Raw genomic sequence first — 25,633 nt, 5'->3', positions numbered from 1 at the left:
TATTGAATAACTTTTTTGTTTCTGTCTTCACGGAGGAGGACGTGAATAATTTGCCGGGTGTTAGCGATGGAAAGGTGGTAGGACTGGAGGGTCTTAATGACATTACTGTTACTAGAGAGGCGGTGCTCGACAGACTGGAGGGGCTGATTGTGGACAAGTCCCCAGGACCGGATGGAATGCATCCGAGGGTTCTGAAAGAAATGGCGGAGGTTATAGTGGATGCCTTGGTGGTTATTTTCCAGAAATCGCTGGATTCCGGGGAAGTGCCGGAAGATTGGAAAACGGCTAATGTTACGCCGTTGTTTAAGAAGGGTGCCAGGCAAAAGGCAGGGAATTATAGGCCGGTTAGTTTAACGTCTGTGGTAGGTAAAATGTTAGAATCCGTCATTAAGGAGGAAATTGCGAGGCATCTTGAAGGGAATTGCTTGATAGAGCAGACGCAGCGTGGTTTCATTAAAGGGAAGTCGTGTCTGACAAATTTACTGGAGTTCTATGAGGATGTGTCTAGGGCGGTGGATAGAGGAGAGCCGGTGGATGTGGTCTTTCTGGATTTTCAGAAGGCGTTTGACAAAGTACCTCATAAGAGGTTATTGCAGAAGGTCGAGGGACATGGAGTTGGGGGTAGGGTGTTAGCGTGGATAGAGGATTGGTTGTCAAATAGGAGGCAGAGAGTGGGGATCAACGGGTGCTATTCGGATTGGCGGATGGTGACTAGTGGAGTGCCCCAGGGGTCGGTGCTGGGGCCTCAGCTTTTTACCATTTACATAGATGATCTGGAGGAGGGAACCGAGTGTAGGGTGTCGAAATTTGCTGATGACACCAAGATTGGGGGAACGGCAAATTGTGCGGAGGGTGTGGAGAGTCTGCAGAAGGATCTAGATAGGCTGGGCGAATGGGCCAGGAAATGGCAAATGGAATTTAATGTTGGCAAGTGTGAGGTGGTCCACTTTGGTAGGAAGAATGGTAGGAAGGACTATTACTTACGTGGCGAAAAACTGCAGCAGGCGACGGTGCAGAGGGACCTCGGGGTCCTTGTGCATGAGTCGCAAAAACCGAGCTTGCAGGTGCAGCAGGTGGTCAGGAAGGCGAATGGGATGCTGGCCTTCATAGCGAAGGGGATTGAATATAAAAGTAGGGAGGTCTTGCTGCAGCTGTATAGGGCATTGGTGAGGCCGCAGCTGGAGTACTGTGTGCAGTTTTGGGCGCCGCACCTGCGCAAAGATATTTTGGCCTTGGAGGGAGTGCAGAGGAGGTTTACTAGGCCGATACCAGAGTTGAGGGGGTTGAGCTATGAGGAGAGGCTGAATAAACTAGGCTTGTACTCGTTGGAGTTTAGAAGAATGAGGGGAGATCTCATTGAGACGTATAAGATGATGAATGGGATGGATAGGATAGAGGTGGAGAGACTCTTCCCGCTCAAAAAAGACAGTAGGACTAGGGGGCACAGCCTCAAGATAAAGGGGGGGCGTTTTAGAACGGAGTTGAGGAGGAACTTCTTCACTCAAAGGGTGGTGAATCTCTGGAATTCTCTACCCGTTGAAGTGGTGGAGGCTGCCTCGCTAAATATTTTCAAGAAGCGGGTTGATGGGTTTTTGATAAGAGAGGGGATTAAGGGTTATGGGGAGAGGGCGGGAAAGTGGAACTGAGCCACGACAGATCAGCCATGATCTTATTGAATGGCGGGGCAGGCTCGAAGGGCCAGATGGCCTACTCCTGTTCCTATTTCTTATGTTCTTATGTTCTTATTGTCCTCCCTCAACCAACATCAAAACAAACAGATAACCAGCAATTTATTCATTTACTGTTTATGGGATCTTACTCTATACACACTGGCTGTCACAATTACCTACAATATAATACTGACGGTGATTTTTTGCAGGTGAAACAGTCTTGGATATTCTGACAGACATGAACAAGTGTATAAATTCACATCTGTCTCATCATTGGTCTCAGTCTGAACTGCAAGAACTGGATGGTTCTTTGCCCAGATGTTTGATGCTGAAGACACAGATGGTCTCTGGGCCCCAAGATAAAGAAGGGAAGAGTCAGCTAGAGTTCCTGTTCCTGAACACTGTCCAGTGGCCTTTCTGTTAAAAATTGCATGGATAAGCATTAGAAAAACACAAGTGACCCCATAAATGGAAAGGCCACTGCCACATGGTCCAGGCTCGTCTTAGGAAATGACTCTTGTGTGAGGTTCTGATGGGAATGATCAGATGGGTAAGGTTCACTGATGAGGGATGATGCATTAGATGAGTCACTGAATGTTTTCTGAGTCAGTGCCTTCAGGAAGGAAGCGATGAGAGTGCAGAGTAAAACAAAAGTATAAAAAGGTAGCACCTGCAGGGGATTCTTTGCACTGATGGCAATGACGTGGTATTTGTAGTAACACAGCTCACAGCTCCAGGATCCACGTTCACTGATCCACTTTATCAGGCAAGGTTGGTGCGTACAGCGAACAGATCCAGCACAGCGGCATGGGCTCAGCAAATCCCCCTAAACAACAGCAAGAGACATAGTGAAAGTGTGACTAACAGATGGCAGCACAGGACATACCAATAATAACACATACAGTCACTAATCAGTGTGATGGAGAGACAGAGCACTGACAGAATTTTTACTCATTTGTGGGATGTAGGTGTCACTGGTAAGGCCTGCAACTGTCACCCATCCTCAGCTGTACCTGAAAAGGAAGCCGCAAACCTTGTACTTCAACCCTTGCAGCCCATGTGGTGAAGGCGCTCCTATAGAAAGGGAATTTCAGGATTTTCACCTAAGAAGAATGAAAGAACATCAGTATAGTTCTGAAGTCAGGTTGGTATTGTTCTGTGTGTCTACAGTATTTGTTGTCAAAAGTGGTAAAACTTGTGGCTTTGGGAGGTGCTGTCCAATAAGCAGAGGTGAGTTGTTGCAGCACATCTTGTAGATGGGACGTATTACTGCTATTGTGTAATGGTGGGGGAGAAGTGAATACTTGAAGTGGTGATGTGGAGCTGATCAAGAAATCTGCTTTGTCTTGAATGGAGTCAAACATCTTAAGTATTATTATAATACCATGGAACGTCATGTGCTGGTGGAGAGATCTGCTTTAGTTGAAGATGGCATGACACTTGTGTGGCATGAATGTTACTTGCCAGTTATTAGCTTAAGCCTGAATGTTATCCAGATCTTGCAGTATATGGGTACAGACTGATTTAGTATCTGGAGAGTTATAAATGGAACTATTTCCTGTGCAATTATCAACTAATGTTCTGACTTTATGATAGAGAGAATGGTAAAGAACAAAGAGCAAAGAAAATTACAGCACAGGAACAGGCCTTTCAGCCCTCCAAGCCTGCATCGACCATGCTGCCCAACTGAACTAAAATGCCCTAACCTACCGGGGACCATATCCCGCCAGTCCCATCCTATTCATGTATTTGTCAAGATGCCCCTTAAAAGTCACGACCATATCTGCTTCCACTACCTCCCGGGCAACAAATTCCAGGCAACCATTACTCTGTATATAAAACATCTGCCTTGTACATCTCTTTTAAACCTTGCCCCTCGCACCTTAAACCTCTGCCCACTAGTAATTGACTCTTCCACCCTGGAAAAAAGCTTCTGACTATCCACTCTGTCCACGTCTGTCATAATCTTGTAGATTTCTATCAGGTCTCCCCTCAACCTCTGTCGCTCCAGTGAGAACAAACCAAGTTTGTCCAACCTCTCCTCATAGCTCATGCCCTGCATACTAGGCAACATCTTGGTAAATCTTTTCTGTGCCCTCTCCAAAGCCTCCACATCCTTCTGGTAGTGTGGCGACCAGAATTGAACACTATGGGCCATATTTTACCATTTTGATTCGAAGTGCTGGATGGACTTGAAACTGGGAATGTTTCAGATCCAACTTTTAGACTCATTCTCAGGTGCCCCCATACAGAGTCTATCTGTGATTCTGAATCGCGCTGCAGAAGCCTGTGGGGGAGGTTTAATGCATCCAAAACGCTGCAGCACCCATTGGTGCCTCCAAGTACGCATGTGCAGAAAACAAATGATAGAATGCTGCTCCCCTGGCACATCCCACCTGGGCTCAATACTGCCTCCCCCTGGACCCCACAGATATTGCCCCACTCCCACAACATTACTGACCCCCTTATCCCCCCAAACTCCCCCTCCACCACCTAGACTGGTCAAGGGCCCCCCCTCCCACTGATCTCAGGTAGAATGACAGCGGACTCCCTTCCCTTCCACAGATCTCAGGCAGTGTGACAATGAACATAGCCCCCTCCCTCCCTGCCGCCCCTACTAATCTCAAGCAGAGAGCCTTCCAACGCTAGGCACGTACCTCCTCACTAACTGGAGTGCTTGAATGGACTTCTTTGGAGCATGTCTGTTTCGCGCTGATTCTGGATGGACAAATGTGGTGGTAAAGGGGAAGTGCCGGTAAAGTTGGGTATGCAGCCCATTAAGTCAATTTAAATGCGTGCAAATGCATTAAAATGGCTGTCACACCCATTTCGGGCGCAGTCCCGATGGCAGCCATTTTCAGGCCTTGGTAAAGGAGAAACCAGCCCAGAGGTGGGCGTAGATCATTCTATTCACCTCATGCCCAACTTTACCAAGTTTTTGTGCCCGAAAGCAGGCGTAACTTGATGGCAAAATCAGGCCCTATATTCCAAGTGCGACCTAACTAGGGTTCTATAAAACTGCAACACGACTTGACAATTTTTAAAACTCAATGCCCTAGCTGATGAAGGCAAGCATGCCATATGCCTTCTTGACTACCTTCTCCACCTGTGTTGCCACTTTCAGTAAAACACATTACCTCACATTTGTCCAGATTAAACTCCATCTGCCATCTCTCTGCCTGAGTCTCCAACCAATCTATAGCCTGCTGTATACAGGTGAGGTCCCAGAGGACTGGAGGGTAGCAAATGTGGTACCGCTGTTCAAAAAAGGTAGTAGGGATAACCCTGGAAATTATAGACCGGTGAGTTTGACATCGGTGGTAGGGAAATTAATGGAAAAAATACTTAGGGGTAGGATGTATGAGCATTTGGAGCGTTGTGATCTGATTAGGGATACGCAACATGGCTTTGTTAGAGGGAGGTCTTGCCTTACGAATCTGGTGGAATTCTTTGAGGAGGTGACAAAAACGGTTGACGATGGGAGAGCCGTTGATGTCATCTATATGGATTTCAGTAAGGCATTTGACAAAGTCCCTCATGGTAGGCTGGTAGAAAAGGTTAAGGCGCATGGGATACGAGCTCAGGTAGCTAGGTGGATTGAGAACTGGCTGGGGAATAGGAGACAGAGGGTAGTTGTGGAGGGGACCTTGTCGGGCTGGAGGCCAGTGACCAGTGGTGTGCCGCAGGGCTCAATACTGGGACCTCTCCTCTTTGTAGTATACATAAATGACTTGGAAGAGAGCATAGGTGGTGTGATCAGCAAGTTTGCTGATGACACCAAGATGGCAGGGTTGGCGGGTACTGAAGTGGATTGTCAGGTGATACAACAGGATATAGATAGGTTGGTGCAGTGGGCAGATAGGTGGCAGATGGAATTTAATCCTGACAAATGCGAGGTGATGCATTTTGGAAGGAATAATGCAGAGAGGAGCTATGTGATAATAGGTAGACAGATTAGGAGTATAGAAATACAGAGGGACCTGGGAGTGCAGGTTCACAAATCCATGAAGGTTGCGTCACAAGTGGAGAAGGTTGTTAGGAAGGCTTATGGGATGTTAGCCTTTATAGGAAGGGGTATAGAGTATAAAAGCTGCCGTCTAATGCTTCAGTTGTACAGAACGTTGGTTAGACCGCATTTGGAGTACTGCGTCCAGTTCTGGTCACCTTACTACCGGAAGGACGAGAGTCTCTGGAAAGGGTGCAGAGGAGGTTTACCAGGATGTTGCCTGGCATGGAAGGGCTGGGTTACGAGGAAAGGTTGGAGAAACTGGGACTATTCTCCTTGGAAAGACGGAGATTGAGGGGGGACATGATAGAGGTATATAAGATACTGAAGGGAATAGATAGAGTTAATGGTGAGAGACTGCTCCCTAGACTGGGTACAAATACGAGAGGTCATGATTTAAGGGTGAGGGGGGAGAGGTATAATTTGGAAGTGAGAGGAAGGTTCTTTACGCAGAGGTCGTGGGGGTATGGAATGCGCTACCGAGTAGGGTGGTGGAGGCAGGAACATAGGACTCGTTTAAGGTTCAGTTAGATAGACACATGAGTGAAACGAGGATGGAGGGTTATGGTAGGGGCTATTAAATAAGGTTAGAACCTCGGGAGACACCGGAAAAGCAGACTTGTAAGATTAACGTTTTTGTCTTTTTATTCCACAGGTGGAGGTCCACCTCGTGTCAAACGAGGGGCATGCACACGGTGGGTCGTGCGTGGGCTGCTCTTGGAGGTTCCGGGAGTGGCCTAGTACTTCGTGTCGGTGTGTGTGCTTGATCCTGGACCGGTAGACGGGCGCCGCAACAGCTCGGTGACTAGCACTGCTAGCTGTGCAGATACATGGATTTGGGCCTGTGTCTGTGGGAGTTTGCGCATTCTCCCTGTGGTTGCGTGGGTTTCCTCCGGGCGCTCCGGTTTCCTCCCACACCCCAAAGATGTGCTCTTAGGCTGATTGGTTTTACCAAATTGACACTATTCTCCCCTGAATCTGGCTAAGTTAGGGGTTCCATTCGTAGACACGCAGGGTAGAATAGGTGTAGGGTGATGCGGCGGCGCGGGCTCGTTGGGCCGAAGGGCCTGTTTCCCGTGCTGGGTTGTTCTTTGTTCTTTGTATCCTCTGATGGTCCTCATCACTATCTGCAAATCCACCAACCTTCGTGTTGTCTGCAAACTTACTAATCAATCCAGTTACATTTTCCTCCAAATCATGAGGATGTGTCTAGGGCGGTGGATAGAGGAGAGCTGGTGGATGTGGTCTTTCTTGATTTTCAGAAGGCGTTTGACAAGGTACCTCACAGGAGGTTATTGCAGAAGGTCAGGGGACATGGAGTTGGGGGTAGGGTGTTAGCGTGGATAGAGGATTGGCCGTCAAATAGGAGTCATGATGTGGGTATGCCGGCGTTGGACTGGCGTAAACACAGTAACCTGGTGTTGTCAGACTTTTTACTGTCAAATAGGAGGCAGAGAGTGGGGGTTAATGGGTGCTATTCGGATTGGCAGTTGGTGACTAGTGGAGTGCCTCAGGGGTCGGTGCTGGGGCCTCAGCTATTTACCATTTATATAGATGATCTGGAGGAGGGAACCGAGTGTAGGGTGTCGAAATTTGCTGATGACACCAAGATTGGTGGAACGGCAAATTGCGCGGAGGGTGTGGAGAGTTTGCAGAAGGATCTAGATAGGCTGGGCGAATGGGCCAGGAACTGGCAAATGGAATTTAATGTTGGCAAGTGCGAGGTGGTCCACTTTGGTAGGAATAATGGTAGGAAAGACTATTACTTACGTGGCGAAAAACTGCAGCAGGCGACGGTGCAGAGGGACCTCGGGGTCCTTGTGCATGAGTCGCAAAAACCCAGCCTGCAGGTGCAGCAGGTGGTCAGGAAGGCGAATGGGATGCTGGCCTTCATAGCGAGGGGGATTGAATATAAAAGTAGGGAGGTCTTGCTGCAGCTGTACAGGGCATTGGTGAGGCCGCAGCTGGAGTACTGTGTGCAGTTTTGGTCGCCGCACTTACGCAAGGATATTTTGGCCTTGAAGGGAGTGCAGAGGAGGTTTACTAGGCTGATACCAGAGTTGAGGGGGTTGAGCTATGAGGAGAGGCTGAATAAACTAGGCTTGTACTCATTAGAGTTTAGAAGAATGAGGGGAGATCTCATTGAGACATATAAGATGATGAATGGGATGGATAGGATAGAGGTGGAGAGGCTCTTCCCGCTCAAAGGACAGTAGGACTAGAGGGCACAGCCTCAAGATAAAGGGGGGGTGGTTTAGAATGGAGTTGAGGAGGAACTTCTTCACTCAAAGGGTGGTGAATCTCTGGAATTCTCTGCCCGTTGAAGTGGTGGAGGCTGCCTCACTAAATATTTTTAAGACGTGGGTTGATAGGTTTTTGATAAGCAAGGGGATTAAGGGTTATGGGGAGAGGGCGGGAATGTGGAACTGAGCCACGACAGATCAGCCATGATCTTATTGAATGGCGGGGCAGGCTTGAGGGGCTAGATGGCCTACTCCTGCTCCTATTTCTTATGTTCTTATGTTCTTATTTATATATATTACGAAAATTCTAAGGTATTTTATGCGTATGTAAAAAGCAAGAAGGTAGCCAGGGAAAGGGTTGGTCTACTCAAGGATAGTGGAGGGAATCTATGCATGGAACCAGAGGAAATGGACGCAATAGTAAATGAATACTTTGCCTAGTTTTCACCAAAGAGAGGGACTTGATGGATGAGGAGCCTACGGTAGAATGTTTAGATATTCTGGGTCATGTTGATATCAAAAAGAGGGAGGTGTTGAGTGTCTTAAAAAGCATTGAAGTAGCTAAGTCCCCAGGGCCTGATAGGATTTACCCAAGAATATTGAGAGAGGCAAGGGTGGTAATTGCTGGAGCCTTGACAGGATCTTTGTATCCTCATTAGCTACAGCTGAAGTTCCAGGGGACTGGAGGAGAGCCAATGTTGTTCCATTGTTTAAGAAGGGCAGCAGGAATAATCCAGAAATATATAGGTCGGTGAGCTTTTGGTCAGTGTAGAGAAATTACTGGAAAAGATTCTTAGGGACAGGATTTACTCACATTTGAAAACAAATGACCTTATTAGTGATAGACAGCATGGTTTTGTGAAGAGGAGGTCATGCCTCACTAACTTGGTCAAGTTTTGCGAGGAAGTGACGAAGGAGAAAGATGAGGGAAAGGCAGTGGATGTTGCATACATGGACTTCAGTAAAGCCTTTGACAAGATACCTCAGGTAGACTGGTACAGAAGGTGAAGTCACACAGGATCAGAGGAGAACTGGCAAGATGCATACAGAACTGGCTCGGTCATAGAAGACAGAGGGGTAGCAATAGAGGGGTGCTTTTCTGAATGGAAGGCTGTGACTAGTGGTGTTCCACAGCGTTCAGTTTTAGGATCTTTGTTTGTAGTATATATAAATAATTTGGAGGAAAATGTAGCTGCTCTGATTAGTAAGCTCACAGACAACACAAAAATTGGTGGAGTTGTGGACAGTAAAGGGTACTGTCAGATGAAAAGAGCAAGATGTAGATAGACTGGAGACTTGGGCACAGAAATGTCAAATGGAGTTTAATCCGGACAAATGTAAGGTAATGCATTTTGGAAGATCCAATGCATCTAGGAATTATGCAGTAAATGGGACAACCCTGAGGAGTACTGACAAGCAGAGGGATCTGGGCGTACATGTCCACCGATCTGAAAGTGGCAATGCAGATGGATACGACAGTCACAAAGGCATACAGCATGCTTGCCTTCATCGGTCGAGATATTGAGTATATAAATTGGCAGGTCGTGCTGCAGCTGTACAGAACCTTAGTTAGGCCTCATTTAGAATATTGTGTACAATTCTGGTTGTCACACTACCAGAAGGAAGTGGATGTTTTGGAGAGGGTACAGAAGAGACTCACCAAGATGTTGCCTGGTCTGGAGGGTATTAGCTATGAGGAGAGATTGGATAAACTTGGTTTGTTCTCACTGGAATGTTGGAGGTTGAGGGGTGACCTGATAGAGGTTTACAAGATTATGAGTGGCGTGGACAGAGTGGATAGTCAGATGCTCCTTCCTAGGGTAGAAAAGTCAAGTACTCGGGGACATAGGTTTAAGGCGCATGGGGAAATGTTTAAAGGAGATGTGCGAGGCAAGTTTTTTTTTTACACAGAGGGTGGCGAATGTCTGGAATGCACTGCCTGGGGAGGTGGTGGGAGTAGGTACGATAGGTAGGTGTTCAGGTGTTTCTAATGTATTGGTGCGGACACGATAGGCAAAGGGCTTCTTCTGCACTGTATAAATCTATAATTCTAGAGACTTAAAACTTTCCACAAATGATAGTGGTCGTATATTCTATAGTAAGTGTTTCTCTACAGCCTTGATGTATATACACCGCAAGAGACATTAACAATTTCAGGGTCTACTTTTCTACCATACGGCATCTCTTCTGATGCCGAATTAATTCTTTAGGAAAGCAGCCCACAGGCTTTTTCTGCTCGATTCACCTTCCTGTGATTAGACCACACCCACTCCTTAAAGAGTGTAGTGAAATTAGGGCAGCCAACCCATTACCTAGCATCACCTTCAGCTTCTCAAAAGTTACCTGGCACTCTCTCAAGCATACCACCTGTAACTTCTTTTGCAATAAATCCTTCAGTGGAGCAGCTATTATGCTGAAGTTAGCAGAGAAGCTTCACATCCTTAAAAATTTCACAATTTTCCATTTTGTTTTAGGATAGGGAATTCCAGCAAAGCATTTACTTCTGCTGTTCTTGGCTTAACTTGTTCTTGCTCTACTCTATGCCCTTGATAAGTTATTTGCACTTTCATGAACTCACTCTTAGCAATATTAATTACTGAATCTGCCAATTGTAATTGTCTATATAGAGGTTCCAATTGTTTTAGGTGGTCTGAGTTTGCTAGAAATCAATACATTATCCAAGTAAAATAGTTGGGAACACTAGTTACAACTTGATTCGGTTATCTTCGGAATGTGATTGAATCATTTTTAGCCAGAATGGTTTTATTCAGCACTCTTATAGCCTATTCTGTGTGATAAAAGCTGATAATATCTCCTTAGCTCATGCCATTAAATGTACTTAGAACACAGAACACTACAGCACAAACAGGCTCTTCGGCCCACAAGTTGCGCCGATCACATTTATACCAACCAAGCCATAGAACTATCTGTAACTCCCAATCCCATTAGATCCCATATACTCATCCAGAAGTCTTTTAAAAGACCCCAGCGAGTTCGCATCTACCACCACCAACGGCAGCCGATTCCACTCACTCACCACCCTCTGAGAGAAAAACTTACCCCTAACACCTCTTCTGTACTTGCTTCCCAGCAACTTAAATCTGTGTCCTCTTGTAGCTACCATTTCAGCCCTGGGAAATAGCCTCCAAGAATCTACCCTATCTATTCCTCTCAACATTTTATAAACGTTTATCAGGTTGCCTCTCAACCTTCGTCTCTCCAGGGAGAAGAGACCTAGCTCCCTCAACCTATCTTCATAAGGCATGCCTCCCAATCCAGGCAACATCCTTGTAAATCTCCTCTGCACCCTCTCAATAGCTTCCACATCCTTCCTGTAGTGAGGCGACCAGAACTGTGCACAATACTCCAAGTGGGGTCTGACAAGGGTCTTATAAAGTTGTCTGCATCCTTCCAATAAATCTGAGTTAGGAATATGACACTGCCAATCCTGTCAATACAATCTTCTAAATGAGGGATTGGGGAGGAATACATTTTTGTTACTGTATTAAGCTTTCTCTAATTATACAGAATCAGGTTGACCCATCAGGTTCAGGCACTAACACTATTGAACAACTTCAATTGCTTTGACTAGATTCAAATAGGTAATTTTCTAACATTTATTAAATTTCTGCATTCACTTTAGCTTGTTTTTTCTGGGTTTAAATGACAAGAATTTTCATAGAATCATAGAAACTCTACAGTGCAGAAGGAGGCCATTCGGCCCATCAAATCTGTACCGACAGCAAACCCACTTTGAGCTTACCCCCACTATCCCACACATTTACCCCACTAATCCCTCTAACTTACATATCCCAGGACACCAAGGGGCAATTTAGCACAGCCAATCAATATAACCCACACAACTTTAGACTATGGGAGGAAACCAGAGCACCCAAAGAAAACCCATGCAGACACAGGGAGAATGTGCAAACTCCACACAGACAGTGACCCAAGCCAGGAATTGAACCCAGGTCCTTGGAGCTATGAGGCAGCAGTGCTAACCACTGTGCTACGTGCCACCCAGTGGTTAACATGCTTGTTATTTTACAGAACATTTCTCTAAATCTAAGTGAGTGGGTGGGCAAGGGTCTGGCAGATGGAGTACAATGTTGGTAAATGTGAGGTCATCTTTTTTGGTAGGAATAACAGCAAAATGGACTGTTTAATGGTAAAAAATTGCAGCATGCTGCTGTGCAGAGGGACCTGGGTGTCCTTGTGCAGGAACCTCAAGAAGTTGGTTTGCAGATGCAGCAGGTAATTAAGAAGGCAAATGGAATTTTGTCCTTCCTTGCTAGAGGGATGGAGTTTAAAAACAGTGAGATTATATTGCAGCTGTATAAGGTGCTGGCCACATCTGGAGTACTGCGTAGATTTAGAGAAATGTTCTCCTGTAAAATAACAAGCATGTTAACCTCTGGGCAGCACGTAGCACAGTGGTTAGCACTGCTGCCTCATAGTTCCAAGGACCTGGGTTCAATTCCTGGCTTGGGTCACTGTCTCCTTACTTGAGAAAGGATATACTGGCACTGGAGGGGGTGCAGAGGAGATTCGCTAGGTTGATTCCAGAGTTGAGAGGGTTGACTTATGAGGAGAGACTGAGTAGACTGGGGCTATACTCTTTGGAATTCAGAAGAATGAGGGGAGATCTTAAGATGATGAATGGGATGGATAGGATAGAGGTGGAGAGACTCTTCCCGCTCAGAAAGGATAGTAAGACTAGGGGGCACAGCCTCAAGATAAAGGGGGGACGGTTTAGAACAGAGTTGAGGAGGAACTTCTACACTCAAAGGGTGGTGAATCTCTGAAATTCTCTGCCTGTTGAAGTGGTGGAGGCTGCCTCGCTAAATATTTTTAAGAAGCGGGTTGATGGGTTCTTGATAAGAGAGGGGATTAAGGGTTATGGGGAGAGGGCGGGAATGTGGAACTGAGCCAAGACAGATCAGCCATGATCTTATTGAATGGCGGGGCAGGCTCGAAGGGCTAGTTGGCCTACTCCTGCTCCTATTTCTTATGTTCTTATGATGAAGGCAATAGATAAGATAGAAGCAGGGAAGTTGTTTCCACTGGCGGGTGAAACTAGAACGAGGGAGCATAGCCTCAAAATAAGGGGGAGCAGATTTAGGACTGAGTTGAGGAGGAATTCTTCACACAAAGGGTTCTGAATCTGTGGAATTCCCTGGTCAGTGAAGCAGTTGAGGCTATCTCATTGAATGTTTTTAAAGCAAGGATAGATAAATTTTTGAACAGTAAAGGAATTAAGGATTATGGTGAGCGGGCAGGTAAGTAGAGCTGAGTCCACAAAAAGATTAACCATGATCTTATTGAATGGCGGAGCAGGCTCAAGGGGCCAGATGGCCAACTCCTGCTCCTAGCTTTTATGTTCTTATAAATCTACATTATGCGTGGCTAAAGTTGTATTCCCTGGTTTATCCCAACATATACCTTTAAATTCTGCAAGAAATTTCACAAGGTCATTTTGTTGTCCAGCCTGTAAATATATCTCTAACTGTCCTAATAGTTCAATGTTAACTAGCTGGAGAGTAGGAGGTTTAATTTTTGAACGAAGTCTCCTCTGCCTTACTGTCTCTTTTATCCTCCACTGTGCTTACTATCTGACATACCTGCTCTTTCTTATCCTCCATCTTATGATAGTATTGTTTTAGCATTTGACATAGCCGATTCCTTTTCTTGCGATCAAGGGTATTAGTCAAATAATTTACTTTACCAATCCTCTTGATTACCTTGAATGGACCACTGAAACATGCTTTCAGATTTTCCCCTCGTATGGTTGTAACGTTCAGGTCACCACATGCCTATCTGCCTATTTTGTCAACTTTGTTGAGAAACTTTAAAATGTTCTTGAGCCACTTTCCAAGCTGCAAGAACACAGATATTTTATCTAACATAAAGGATGTGTCCATCTACCCCTCAAAACCTTTCTCTGATTAACTTCAGAGAACATCTTAACTCCTGCTCATAAATAATTCAAAAGGATAAAACTTGACAGATTCATTCGGTGCATCACGGATAGCAAATAAAGTCCAGTCCAGTCCTTTGTCCCAATCATAGAAAGAAGCCATCTGGGCCATTGAGCCTGCAACAACAACAATCTCATGCATCCCCATAACCGCACATATTTATTCTGCTAATCTCCCTGACACTAAGGGGAAATTTACCATGGCCCATTAACCGAAGCGGGAGATCTTCATGACAATGTGCTTTAATCATTATTTTGGGAGTTTGATGGTGCCCCTGTAAAGCTCCTTTTGCTGTGGACTTTAACTGCTTTATAAGCAAAGTATCCAATAGGTTTTGAAACATTGTAGACATCAAGTTGGAATCTTACTCAGGCTGGATCAGTATTGGTAATCCATATCAAGTAAAAATTTGGGTTAACTTCTGTACCACCTCCTTAGCTGTAACTGTTCTTAAAGGAATGGCCTCTGGAAATTGAATCATCATATCCGTTATTGTAAAGATACACGAGTGTCCTGCTTTGTTTTTTGGCAAAAGCCCTTCACAATCAACTAACGCCCAAGTAAATGTTTTCTGAAACCTGGTTAGGGAATGAAGGGTTAGGGATAGGGGTAAGGGTTAGGGTGTTAGTGTTAGGGTCAGGGGGTTAAGGTTAGGGTTAAGGTTAGGGTCAGTTTGATTGCTGGTTGTGGTTTCCTCACTATCTGGCAAGTTAGGCTCATTTTACAAAATCATCCTTGTGAAAACCTGGCCAGTAAACCTGGCTCTTATCCAGATGATTTACCTGAATTTGAGTTTTCCATATCCTTATGTACCCTGCCATTGATTTTGATGGGCTATCCACTATATCTCTTTACAATATCAGGGTGGCACAAAGAACAGAGAAAAGTACAGCACAGGAACAGGCCCTTCAGCCCTCTGAGCCTGCACCAATCATGATGCCTGCCTAAACTAAAACTGTATGCACTTACCAAGTCCGTGTCCTTCCATTTCCATCCTATTCATGTGTTTGTCTAGTTGCCCCTTAAATGCTGCTAGCATGCCTGCTCCCACCACCTCCCTGAGCAGCGCGTTCCAGATATTCACCACCCTCTGGGTAAAAAAATTTGCCTCGCACACCTCTAAACTTTTCCCCCAGTGCTGAGGGACAGGTTAGGCCCAAATAAGAGTTCCATGTATAAATATGCAGAGTGTAAGGAATAAATTTAATGAGCTGCAGGTATAAACTGGAGTACTGTGTGCAGCTTTGGTCACCGCATTTGCAGAAGGATATTTTGGCCTTGGAGGGAGTGCAGAGGAGGTTCACTAGGCTGATACCGGAGATGACGGGATTAGCCTATGAGGAGAGATTGAATAGACTGGGTCTGGACTCGTTGGAGTTTAGAAGGATGAGGGGGGGATCTTATAGAGACGTATAAGATAATGAAGGGGATGGATAGGGTAGAGGTAGAGAGATTCTTCCCGCTTAGAAAGGATAGCAGGACTAGAGGGCACAGCCTCAAAATAAGAGGGGGGGGGTCACTTTAGATCAGAGTTGAGGAGGAACTTCTTCACTCAAAGGGAGGTGAGTCTCTGGAATTCTCTGCCCACTGAAGTGGTGGAGGCTACCTCGCTGAATATATTTAAGTCATGGGTAGATAGGTTTTTGACAGACAAGGGAATTAAGGGTTATGGGGAGAAAGCGGGGAAGTGGAACTGATCCACTTCAGAACAGTCATGATCTTGTTGAATGGCGGGGCAGGCTTGAAGGGCTAGATGGCCGACTCCTGCTCCTATTTCTTGTGTTCTTAAATTCAAAATGGAGATGATAATATAGAAGCCATCATTGAAACATGGCTGCAGGATGGTCAGGACTGGAATTAAACATCCTGGGTTACTGGGTTTACAGGATGGAGAGGAAAAATGGCAGAGGGAGTGAAGCAGCCTTATTGATTAAAAACAAAATCACTTCAGTGGTGAGGGAGGATATAATGAGGGGGAAGCATCCAGTGAAGACCTTATAGGTGGAACTGAGGAACAATAAAGGACCTAAAACGTAAATCAGTGTTGTGTGTAAACCCCTGATTGCTCAATTCTACAAATGCAGAAATTAAGCAAATGTGTAGCAAAGGCAGCGTAATATTAACAGAGTATTTTAACTTGACCATAGATTGGGAGGAGAGGCAGGCAAGCACCTGTCAGAAAGGTAGTGAGTCTGGAGTGTGTCCAGGATCATTTTCTACACTGATGAAGACAGCTATTGCTGCTATTCTAAGAAGGCAGCTTACCACCAGCTTCTCAAGGGCAACTGGGGATGGGTAATAAATGCTGGCCAGCCAGCGACACCCATGTCCCACAAATGAATAAAAAAAATGTCCTGGATGCAACAAGGGGACAAGCAATATTGGATTTAGTAATCAACAACAAGCCAGATTTAATTAGTAATCTAATTGTGCGTGAACATTTATCAAATAGTGATCATAACATGACTGAGTTCAATGTAGCATTTGAAAGCAAAAAGCACAAATCAGCAACAAGAATTTTAGATTTAGGTGAGGCCAACTTTAATGAGATGAGAACAAGACTGTCCACATTAAACAAGGAAAATCTGCTAATGGGTAAAACAACTGAAGAACTTGGAGCACCGGGCTTAGCATTGGTTTAAAGGCTCAGAGATGGAGCCTAATCTACAAAGAATATACTGGTTACACGGATCACTGCAATTTGTTCACATATCCAATCATGCATAGATGATGCAGGCTCCAGGCAACCTTGCCTTTCTACTGACTCTTATCCAGATGATGAGGAACTGATGCAGTTATTCCAGGGCCAGCAGCAGCAATGGCCAGAGACAGTGCAGCTTCAAGGTCAGGATACTAGTGACCAGGAGCCTGTACTCTGACGAGCATTGATCTGAACTCAGACATCAATGGGGACGAAGTAGAAAGGGTCAAGAGCTTTAAGTTTTTAGGTATCCAGATTACCAACAGCTTGTCCTCATCCCCCCAATGCTGACACTATAGTTAAGAAAGCCCACCAACATCTCTACTTTTTCAGAAGACTAAGGAAGTTTGGCTACGACTCTCACCAACTTTCACAGATGCATCATAAAAAGCATTCTTTCTGGTTGTATCACAGCTTGGTATGGGCTCCTGCTCTGCCCAAGACTGCAAGAAACTACAAAAGATCGTGAATGCAGCCCAATCCATCATGTAAACCAGCTTCCCATCCACTGACTCTGTCTACACTTCTCAATGCCTCAGCAAAGCAGCCAGCATAATTAAGGATCCCACACATCCCGGACATTCTCTCTTCCACCTTCTTCCTTCGGGAAAAAGAGACAAAAGTCTGAGGTCACATTTCAACCAACTGAAGAAGAGCTTCTTCCCTGCTGTTGTCAGACTTTTGAGTGGACATACCTTGCATTAAGTTGATCTTTCCCTACACCTTAGCTACGACTGTAACACTATATTCTGCACTCTCTTGTTTCCTTCCTATGAACGGTATGTTTTGTCTGTATAGTGTGCAAGAAACAATACTTTTCACTATATGTTAATACATGTGACAATAATAAATCAAAGATATATCACAAGTGGTATCATCACAACTGAGGAAAGGCAATGCCGGAAGTACCTTTGGAATGTGCTTACTCACATGTGCCAGTTACTCCATCAAGATTTGCATCCCCAAGTACTTGGAGGTAATCCCATGCCAGTGGCATTAAAAGCCCTAAAAGTCTTTGCCAGTACCTCCCTCCAGAGCTCCACAGTGCAGCATTTGATAGTGCGGGAATTCGATGATGGTAATGCTATTGGAATTCAAAGAGTGATGGTTAGATCCTCTCTTGTTGGAGATGATCATTGCCTGGCACATGTCTGGCACAAATATTATTTGTCACTTGTCAACCCAAACCTGAATATTGCCCAGATCTTGCTGCATTTGGACATGGACTGCTTCTGTCATCAGCAAACATCTTCACTCATTTGAACCTGGGTCTCCAGAGCATTACCTTGGATCTCTAAATTACTAGTCCAGTGACTATACTGCCTCCCCACGGTCCAGCACACAGGCTCAGTCTGTTCACACTCCTCATGGGAGAATACCCCAGTTTTTCAAGTCCAATACACTTTGGTTCCAATCTCTTTGTGAGAGCTCTATGCCTCTGCTTGACAGGATGACAAGGAGGCTGAACAATTCTCCATATGAGGCCTCACAAAGGCTGCAGGCTGCACACACTTCTTTAATCCTGAACTCACTATCTCTTGTAGTCAAGGACAACTCTCCCATTGCCCCCTCACTTACAGCCTTCACTTGAATACAAACAACAAAAAAAAGTACAGCACAGGAACAGGCCCTTCAGCCCTCCAAGCCTATGCCAATCATGATGCCCTAACGAAACTAAAAAAAAAACTTGCCTGTACTCAGCCCATACCCCTCTTTTCCCGCCCATGTACCCATCCAGATGCCTCTTAAATGTTGTTAATGTGCCTGCTTCCACCACCTTGTCTGGCAGCACGTTCCAGGCACCCACCAAATTCTGTGCGAGAAACTTCCCCCACACATCTCCCTTAAACTTTCCCCCTCTCACCTTGAGCCTGTGCCCCCTTGTAATTGAAAGTTCCACCCTGGGAAAAAGCCTCTAACTATCCACCCCATCTATGGCTCTCATAATTTTGAAAACTGCTATCAAGTCTCCCTCAGCCTCTGTCTTTCCAGTGAAAACAATCCTAGTTTATTTAACCTTTCCTCATGGTCAATCCCCTCGAGACCAGGCAACAGCCTGGTGAACTTTCTTTGCACTCTCTCCAATGTTTCCTTGTCCTTCTGGTGTTGTGATGACCAGAACCACACACAATACTCCAAATCAAGTACAGAAAGAAACGGCAAGTAAAAACAGTGGAGTGTCACATTATATGAATCATTGTAATTTTATGGATGTTGTTCATCACCAGTGCAACAAGAAGGGGCATTTAGCAAAGAAGTGTCACAGTGCTAAGAGCAAGTCAAAGACTGAGAGAGAATTTCAAATGCAAGGAAACTTCAGCTGACAGCACATCGCTTGGAAAGTTCAGACCTGGCTGAGAAGCACTCTTATGACATGTTTAAAATGAGTGAGGGGTGTACAGAGCCTATTTCTGCTACAGTGAAGGTCGATGGCAAACAAACCAAGATGTAGGTGGACACAGGAATCCTTACTTCGTTAATCAGCAAGAAAATCTTGAGGGAGGTTTGGGGTTCTAAGCAGGCACCAGTCGTTACTTAGGCAGTGATTAATTTTCAGATATACACAAATGAGACTATACAAAGAACAGTACAGTTCAGGAACAGGCCCTTTGGCCCACCAAGACTCAACTGGCACATGATACCTTCCTAAAGACCTTTTGCCTCTAGGCGGTCCGTATCCCTCTATTTCGTGACTATTCATTTGTCTGTCAAGATGCCTTAATGTTGCCCTTATATCTGCTTCTACCAGCTCCTCTGGCAGCACATTCCAGGCACTTACCACCCTCTCTGTAAAAATGACTTGCTTTTCACATCTCCTTAAAACTTTCCCCCTTTTCCCTTAAACCTATGTCCCCTAGTAATTAACAGTTCTACCCTGGGAAAAAGACTCTATCTATTCTATCCCTGTCAAACCTCTAGAGGTCGTCCTTCAGCCTCCAACATTCAAGTGAAAACAAACCAACTTTGTCCAATCTCCTCTCATAGCTAATATCCTCCAAACTAGGCAACATCCTGGTAAATGCTCTCGAAAGCTATCACATCCTTCTGATTGCTTAGAACATGAGAGGTTGACATTGCATATAACATGGCTCCTGAGGGTAAAAGGACATGGATCTAGTCTACTACAGCATGATTAGTTCAAAAAAATTTAGTTGAACTGGAGTGAGATAAAGCACACAAAAGTGACAGTGAATGTCATTCAGAGATATCCTGAGATTTTCAAAGATGAACTTAGTACCTTGCAGGGCACTACGGCTAGATTCTCAAGCCATTCCTTGCTTTTTCAAGTCCTAAGGCATAAATGATAAAGTGGAGGAAGAGATGGAGTAACTGCAAAGGCCAGCAATCATTGAGACAATGTGGGGTAGACCATTTAGGATGGAGGTAAGGAGATATTTCTTCATCCAAAGAGTGGTGAGCCTGTGGAATTCATTACCACAGGAAGTGGTTGATGCCTAAACATTGAATGCATTCAAGAGGCGGCTGGATATAGCACTTGGGGCAAATGGGATCAAAGGTTATGGGGAAAAAGCAGGATTAGGCTACTGAGTTGGATGATCAGCCATGATCTTAACGAGCGGAAGTGTAGGCTCAAATGGCTGAATGGCCTCCTCCTGCTCTTATCTTCTATGTTTCTATGTTAATTCAGTTCGCACATTGGACAGTTTCAATTGTTCTTGTTCTTAAAAGGGATGGTACTGTGAGCATATGTGGGGATTACAATCTTTGCATTAATCAAGTTTCCAAATTGGATGCTTAGCCATTGCCGAAGGTAGATGATCTGTTTTCAACCTTTGCAAGAGGAAAGACATTTTCAGAAGATTTGTTGATTGCAGCAATGTTTTCAACTTTGAAAGTCTTCTTCTGTGCAGACATCCACTTCCATTTGGTTTCTTTGTGGAGTAGTGGAGCCAACATGTACACAGATTTGGCAAAATCTTCCCATAATAGTTTATTAAGCCTACAAATTATCTAAGCTTGGCAATATTCCTCCATGGTAGTCATGATGTACAGATGCCGGCATTGGACTCGGGTAAACACAGCAAGAAGTCTCACAACATCAGGTTAAACTCCAACAGGTTTATTTGGTAGCAAACGCCACTAGCTTTCGGGGCTTTTCCCCTTTGTCAGGTGAGTGGGGAGTTCTGATCACAAACACAGCATATAAAGGCACACACTCAGTTTACAGAATACTGAATAGAATGTGAGTCTTTACAGCTATTCAAATCTTAAAGGTGCAGACAATATGAGTGGAGATAGCATTAAGCATAGGTTAAAGAGATGTGTATTGTCTCCAGACAGGGCAGTAAGTGAGATGTTGCAAGCCCAGGCAAGTCATGGGGGTTACAGATAGTGTAACACGAACCCAAGATCCCGGTTGAGGCCACCGTCATGTGTGCGGAACTCGGCTGGACTTTAACCTGGTGTTGTGAGACATCTTACAACATTCCTCCAGGCATTTCTCATGTCGCAGTCTGCTTCAATGACATTTTCATTACTGGTAAGACTGAGGAGGAGCACCTTGGCATGAGCCAGGCATATCAACAACTATTGCCAGAGAAAGATTCAAAGCAGCATCGTACCATTAACAAACAAAGGATTGTTCAAGTACAATTGTTTGGTTTTTGGCACATGCTCCAGTCCAGTGATCTTCCAAATGGACAACCTGTTACAATGCATTCCTCAGGCTGCAGTTGACGTAGATAACATATTAATTATCAATAAGACTGAGGAGGAGCACCTTAGCAACCTGGATTAAGTTTTTAAATGGCTTTCAGAGGTGGGACTGCATCTGAAGAGGAGCACAAGCATTTTCCAGGCACCCAGCGTGTAGTATCTCAGCCAGAAAATCACTGAACAAGGCTCATCTCCTGTGGTAGGGTAAGTTTGGGCGAGTATGGAAACTCTGCAGCACAGAAATGTGGCTGAGCTCAGGTCATTTATATGTTTGATGAACTATTTTGGGAAGTTCTTGCCAGACCTGTCAACAATGTTGGCTCCACTTTATCTAATTCTACACAGAGAAACCAAATGGAAGTAGGAGTCGGCACGGAAGGCATCTTTCAAACACTGACATCGACAAATGTGCTAGTCCATTCTGATCCAGACAGGGAACTTACTCTGTCATGTGATGCATTGCCCTAAAGTGTGGGGCAGTACTTTCTCATGTAATGGAGGACAGGTCTGAAAAATCCATTGACTTTGCACCTAGGAAACTGACAAAGGCTGAATACGGATAACCTGACCACAAAAACATAGTTAAAGTGCATAAAGTTAATCTTTAAAATATAAAAACAACAAGTTTAAATTAAAGTATGGACTCAGAATTGAAAGCAGCTAGTTAAACATCAAAGAAGAAAAAAACAGCAACAGAAAAGAATTGGAACAAATTACAGTGAGTATACAAATGTACTACAAGTGGCAACAACAATAGCTGATATATCACAACACTTATTCATGATATAAGCAATGGATTTAAATAAGAAGATGCATAATAATAACTCTATAGCATTGAGTGTTGGACACCCGTGCAGGAGGTGAACGTGAGTATTGGATACTTGTGCAGGGAATGTTTGTTTATTCATTCCAGTATAATTTGTGGAGTTTCTCTCCATCATATTGATTAACACTTGATGTTCAGACCAAGTTCTAAGGTAAACCTGTTCCTGTGCGGATTGCACCTCAGGACGTGTCATCATCTGCAAGTGAGGGCCCCTGACTTCAGGACAATAGAAACATAGAAAGTAGAAGCAAGAGTAGTCCATTCGGCCCTTCGAGCCTGCTGTGCAATTCATTATGATCATAGTTGATCAAATTCAATATTCGGATCCCCCCTTCTCCATATATCCTTGATCCCTTTAGCCCCAAGAGCTACATCTAATTCTTCTTGAAATAACACAACATTTTGGCCTCAACTACTTTCCGTGGTAGCAGATTCCACAAATTCATCATTCCCTTATCCTCAAACTATGATCCCTAGTTCTGGACTCCCCCACCATTGGTATCATTCTTTCTGAATCTACCCTGTCAACCCTGTTAGAATTTTATAAGTTTCTATGAGATCCCCTCTCATTCATCTAAACTCCAATGAATACAATCCTAACAGACTTAGTCTCTCCTTATTGATAGACCTGCCATCCCAGGAATCAGCCTGGTAAACCTTTGCTGTACTCCCTCTATAGCAAGGATATCCTTCCTCAGAAAAGGACACCAAACTGCACACAATACTCCAGGTGTGGCCTCACCAATGCCCTTTACAATTGTAGCAAAACATCCCTATCCCTATACTCAACTCTTTCACTAAGAAGGCCAATAAATATATTATTTGTCTTCTTTACTGCCTGCTGTATCTGCGCACTTACTTTCAGTGACTGATGCACAAGGATACCAAGGTCTCGCTGAGTATCTACCTCTCACAATTTACACACATTCAAGTATTAAGTTGCTTTCCTATTATTGCTACCAAAGTGGATAAGCTCACAATTGTCCACATTATATTGCACCTGCCATGCAGATACCCACCACTCAGTCTGCCCAAATCTCTGCATCCTCCTCACAGCTCACCCTTCCACCCAACTTTGTATCATCTACACATTTGGAGATAATACATTTAGGTTTCCTCTTCCAAATCATTAATGTGAACAGATGGGGTTCTAGCAGAGAACTGTGCAGTATCCCAATAGGCACTGAGAGTTAATCAGAAAAGTCCCATTTACACCAATTCTTTGCTTTTTATTGGTGAACCAGCTTTCTATCCCTCTCAAGACATTACCTGCAATCCCATATGCTTTAACTTTACATAGAAGTCTGTTATGTGAGACCTTGTCAAAAGCCTTCTGAACATCTAAATAAACCACATCCACTGGTTCTCCTCAGTCAATTCTACTAGTTACATCCTCAAAAAAATTCCAATAGATTCATCAAACATGATTTCCCCTTTGTAAATCCATGCCGACTTTGTGTGATTATATCACTGCTTTTCAAATGCTGAGTTATGAAATCCTTGATAATGGACTCTAGCAACTTCCACAGTATCCATCGTTAGGCTCACTGGTCCATAGTTCCCTGTTTTCTCTCTACCTCCCTTTTTCAATAGCAGGCTTACATTAACTACCCTCCAATTTGTAGTCTGAACAAGTCCAGAGTCCAAAATATTTTGGAAAATGACAACCAGTGGATTTACTATTTCCAGGGCCACTTCCTTAAGTAAACTGGGATAAAGATGATTAGGACCTAAAGATTTATCCACCTTCAATCCCATCAATTTCCCCAAAACCATTTGTCTACTAATGCTGATTTCCTTCAGCTCCTCGTTAAAACTTGTTTCTCTCAGAACTTCTGGTACATTATTCATGTCTTTCTTTGTGAAGACAGAAGCAAAATACAAATTTAAATCCTCAGTGATTTCTTTGTTCCCCATTATATATTCGCCCATTTCTGACTAAGGATCTACATTCATTGTCAATGTTTTTCTCTTCACGTATCTACAGAAACTTCTACAGCCAGTTTTTATGTTCCCCACTAGCTTACTTTATTTTCACCTTCTTAATCAAGCCCTTGGTCCTCCTTTGCTGACCAAGATTACACCATTTAAAAATGTGCTCACAAGTTAACAGTCCAACCACATCAATATTCAAAGAACAAACTCATTTTTATCCCAGTTGGGTGTGATGCCATATGATCGCTGGGCCGAATGACCTCTTTATTACTTTGTAACTGTTACTCGCAAAAAGGTCGATAATATTTTCCGGGGAAGAATGTTCTTTGAAGTTGAGTGGAGGAAGCAGGGAACTCAGAGGTGAATTGGAGAGAGTATGGATTGAAAAGAAAAGCAAATGCATCACTCACCTGCTCAGATCCCTGGAAACAGATGCGACACAGAGGAGATCGACAACCGCTGGCAATGCTGCTGCTGAGAGACTCCCTGTCCTCGTATTTCCTTCGGTAAGATTCCTCGGGTGAGGGACTCACCAGGGACAAAGGCTGCTCAAAGCCACTGTATTCCTGTTCCTGAGGGCACTCCTCCCCTGGCAAGGCACCGCCTGCCCGCCACTTCTTCTCTTTGCCAGCCGGAGGCAGCGTGTTGTTGTTGGACGGGACCCCGTTGTTGATCGGCCGTGAGATTTGGTCGTAATTCATCACAGGAGGCGGAGGAGGAGGGCGCCGGAGTAAAAAAACCTTCAGGTCACTGAATAACATGCGGCAGCGGCACTTGAGGCGGATTTGGCGCAACATCTGTATGTTGTGAGCCAACAATGTGCAGCTGAGCAACAGAACAAGCCCGGGTCAGGGTCCCTGGGACAGGCTGGACCGAGCCCCGGGGTCCCTGGGACAGGCTGGACCGAGCCCCGGGGTCCCTGGGACAGGCTGGACCGAGCCCCGGGGTGCCTGGGACAGGCTGGACCGAGCCCCGGGGTCCCTGGGACAGGCTGGACCGAGCCCCGGGGTGCCTGGGACAGGCTGGACCGAGCCCCGGGGTGCCTGGGACAGGCTGGACCGAGCCCCGGGGTCCCTGGGACAGGCTGGACCGAGCCCCGGGGTCCCTGGGACAGGCTGGACCGAGCCCCGGGGTCCCTGGAATAATCCCGGGCCTCCGGGAGCAGAAAGTGCTGAATTATTGATGGATTTGTGTTGAATTTACAACCTGGTTCCTCCAGCAATCGGGAAGGATTGGGAATCGGAGCTAAGGGGCCGGTTTCGAGTTGATTTCTGCCCTTTTACTCGGGTTAGTATGGAGCTCTGGCTTTCTGCAGAAATGCATTGTCATTTGCTCCGGTTTGCAGTCGGATCAGCGGGAGAGGCTCAGGATTTGCTCCGGCTTTACTCCGGGTTCACTCTCCTCAATCCCCGCTCTGTATTTTGGTGGTAAAATCTCCCTGGGTTGCGGATTGGCTTCCTCCCTCTCCTCGTCTCACACTCACACTCCAATTTTGAGGATCGATCCTTCCTCCGCCCCACACTTACTTCAACAGCGGCCTGCAGTCCCTCTCCCCCGGCTCTGCTTCGCATCCAACACCGAGGCTGCGCTTCCAGCG

The 25,633-nt window shown here is 45.1% G+C and overlaps 1 protein-coding gene across 1 annotated transcript in view; it reads right to left on the bottom strand.

Annotated features, from left to right (window-relative positions):
• The window catches only part of LOC145350379 (E3 ubiquitin-protein ligase MARCHF4-like), a 110,621-nt gene extending 85,553 nt beyond the window's left edge, over nt 1-25,068 (bottom strand). Inside the window, exons 1-2 of the mRNA XM_080199650.1 lie at nt 24,447-25,068; nt 2,341-2,496 (exon numbers count right to left, since the gene is read on the bottom strand). Of these exons, the coding sequence (XP_080055776.1) occupies nt 2,341-2,496; nt 24,447-24,833 (543 nt within the window). The 5' untranslated portion in view covers nt 24,834-25,068. The remainder of the gene's footprint in view (nt 1-2,340; nt 2,497-24,446) is intronic.
• Between the last annotated feature and the right edge of the window lie 565 nt (nt 25,069-25,633).

The sequence above is a fragment of the Carcharhinus amblyrhynchos genome, chromosome 11 (genome assembly GCF_965287045.1).
Source record: "Carcharhinus amblyrhynchos chromosome 11, sCarAmb.v2.hapA, whole genome shotgun sequence".
In the NCBI taxonomy this organism is placed as follows: Eukaryota; Metazoa; Chordata; class Chondrichthyes; order Carcharhiniformes; family Carcharhinidae; genus Carcharhinus; species Carcharhinus amblyrhynchos.
The sequence above is the reverse complement of the archived record's forward strand: the minus strand, read 5'-3'. Positions and strand labels throughout refer to the sequence as shown.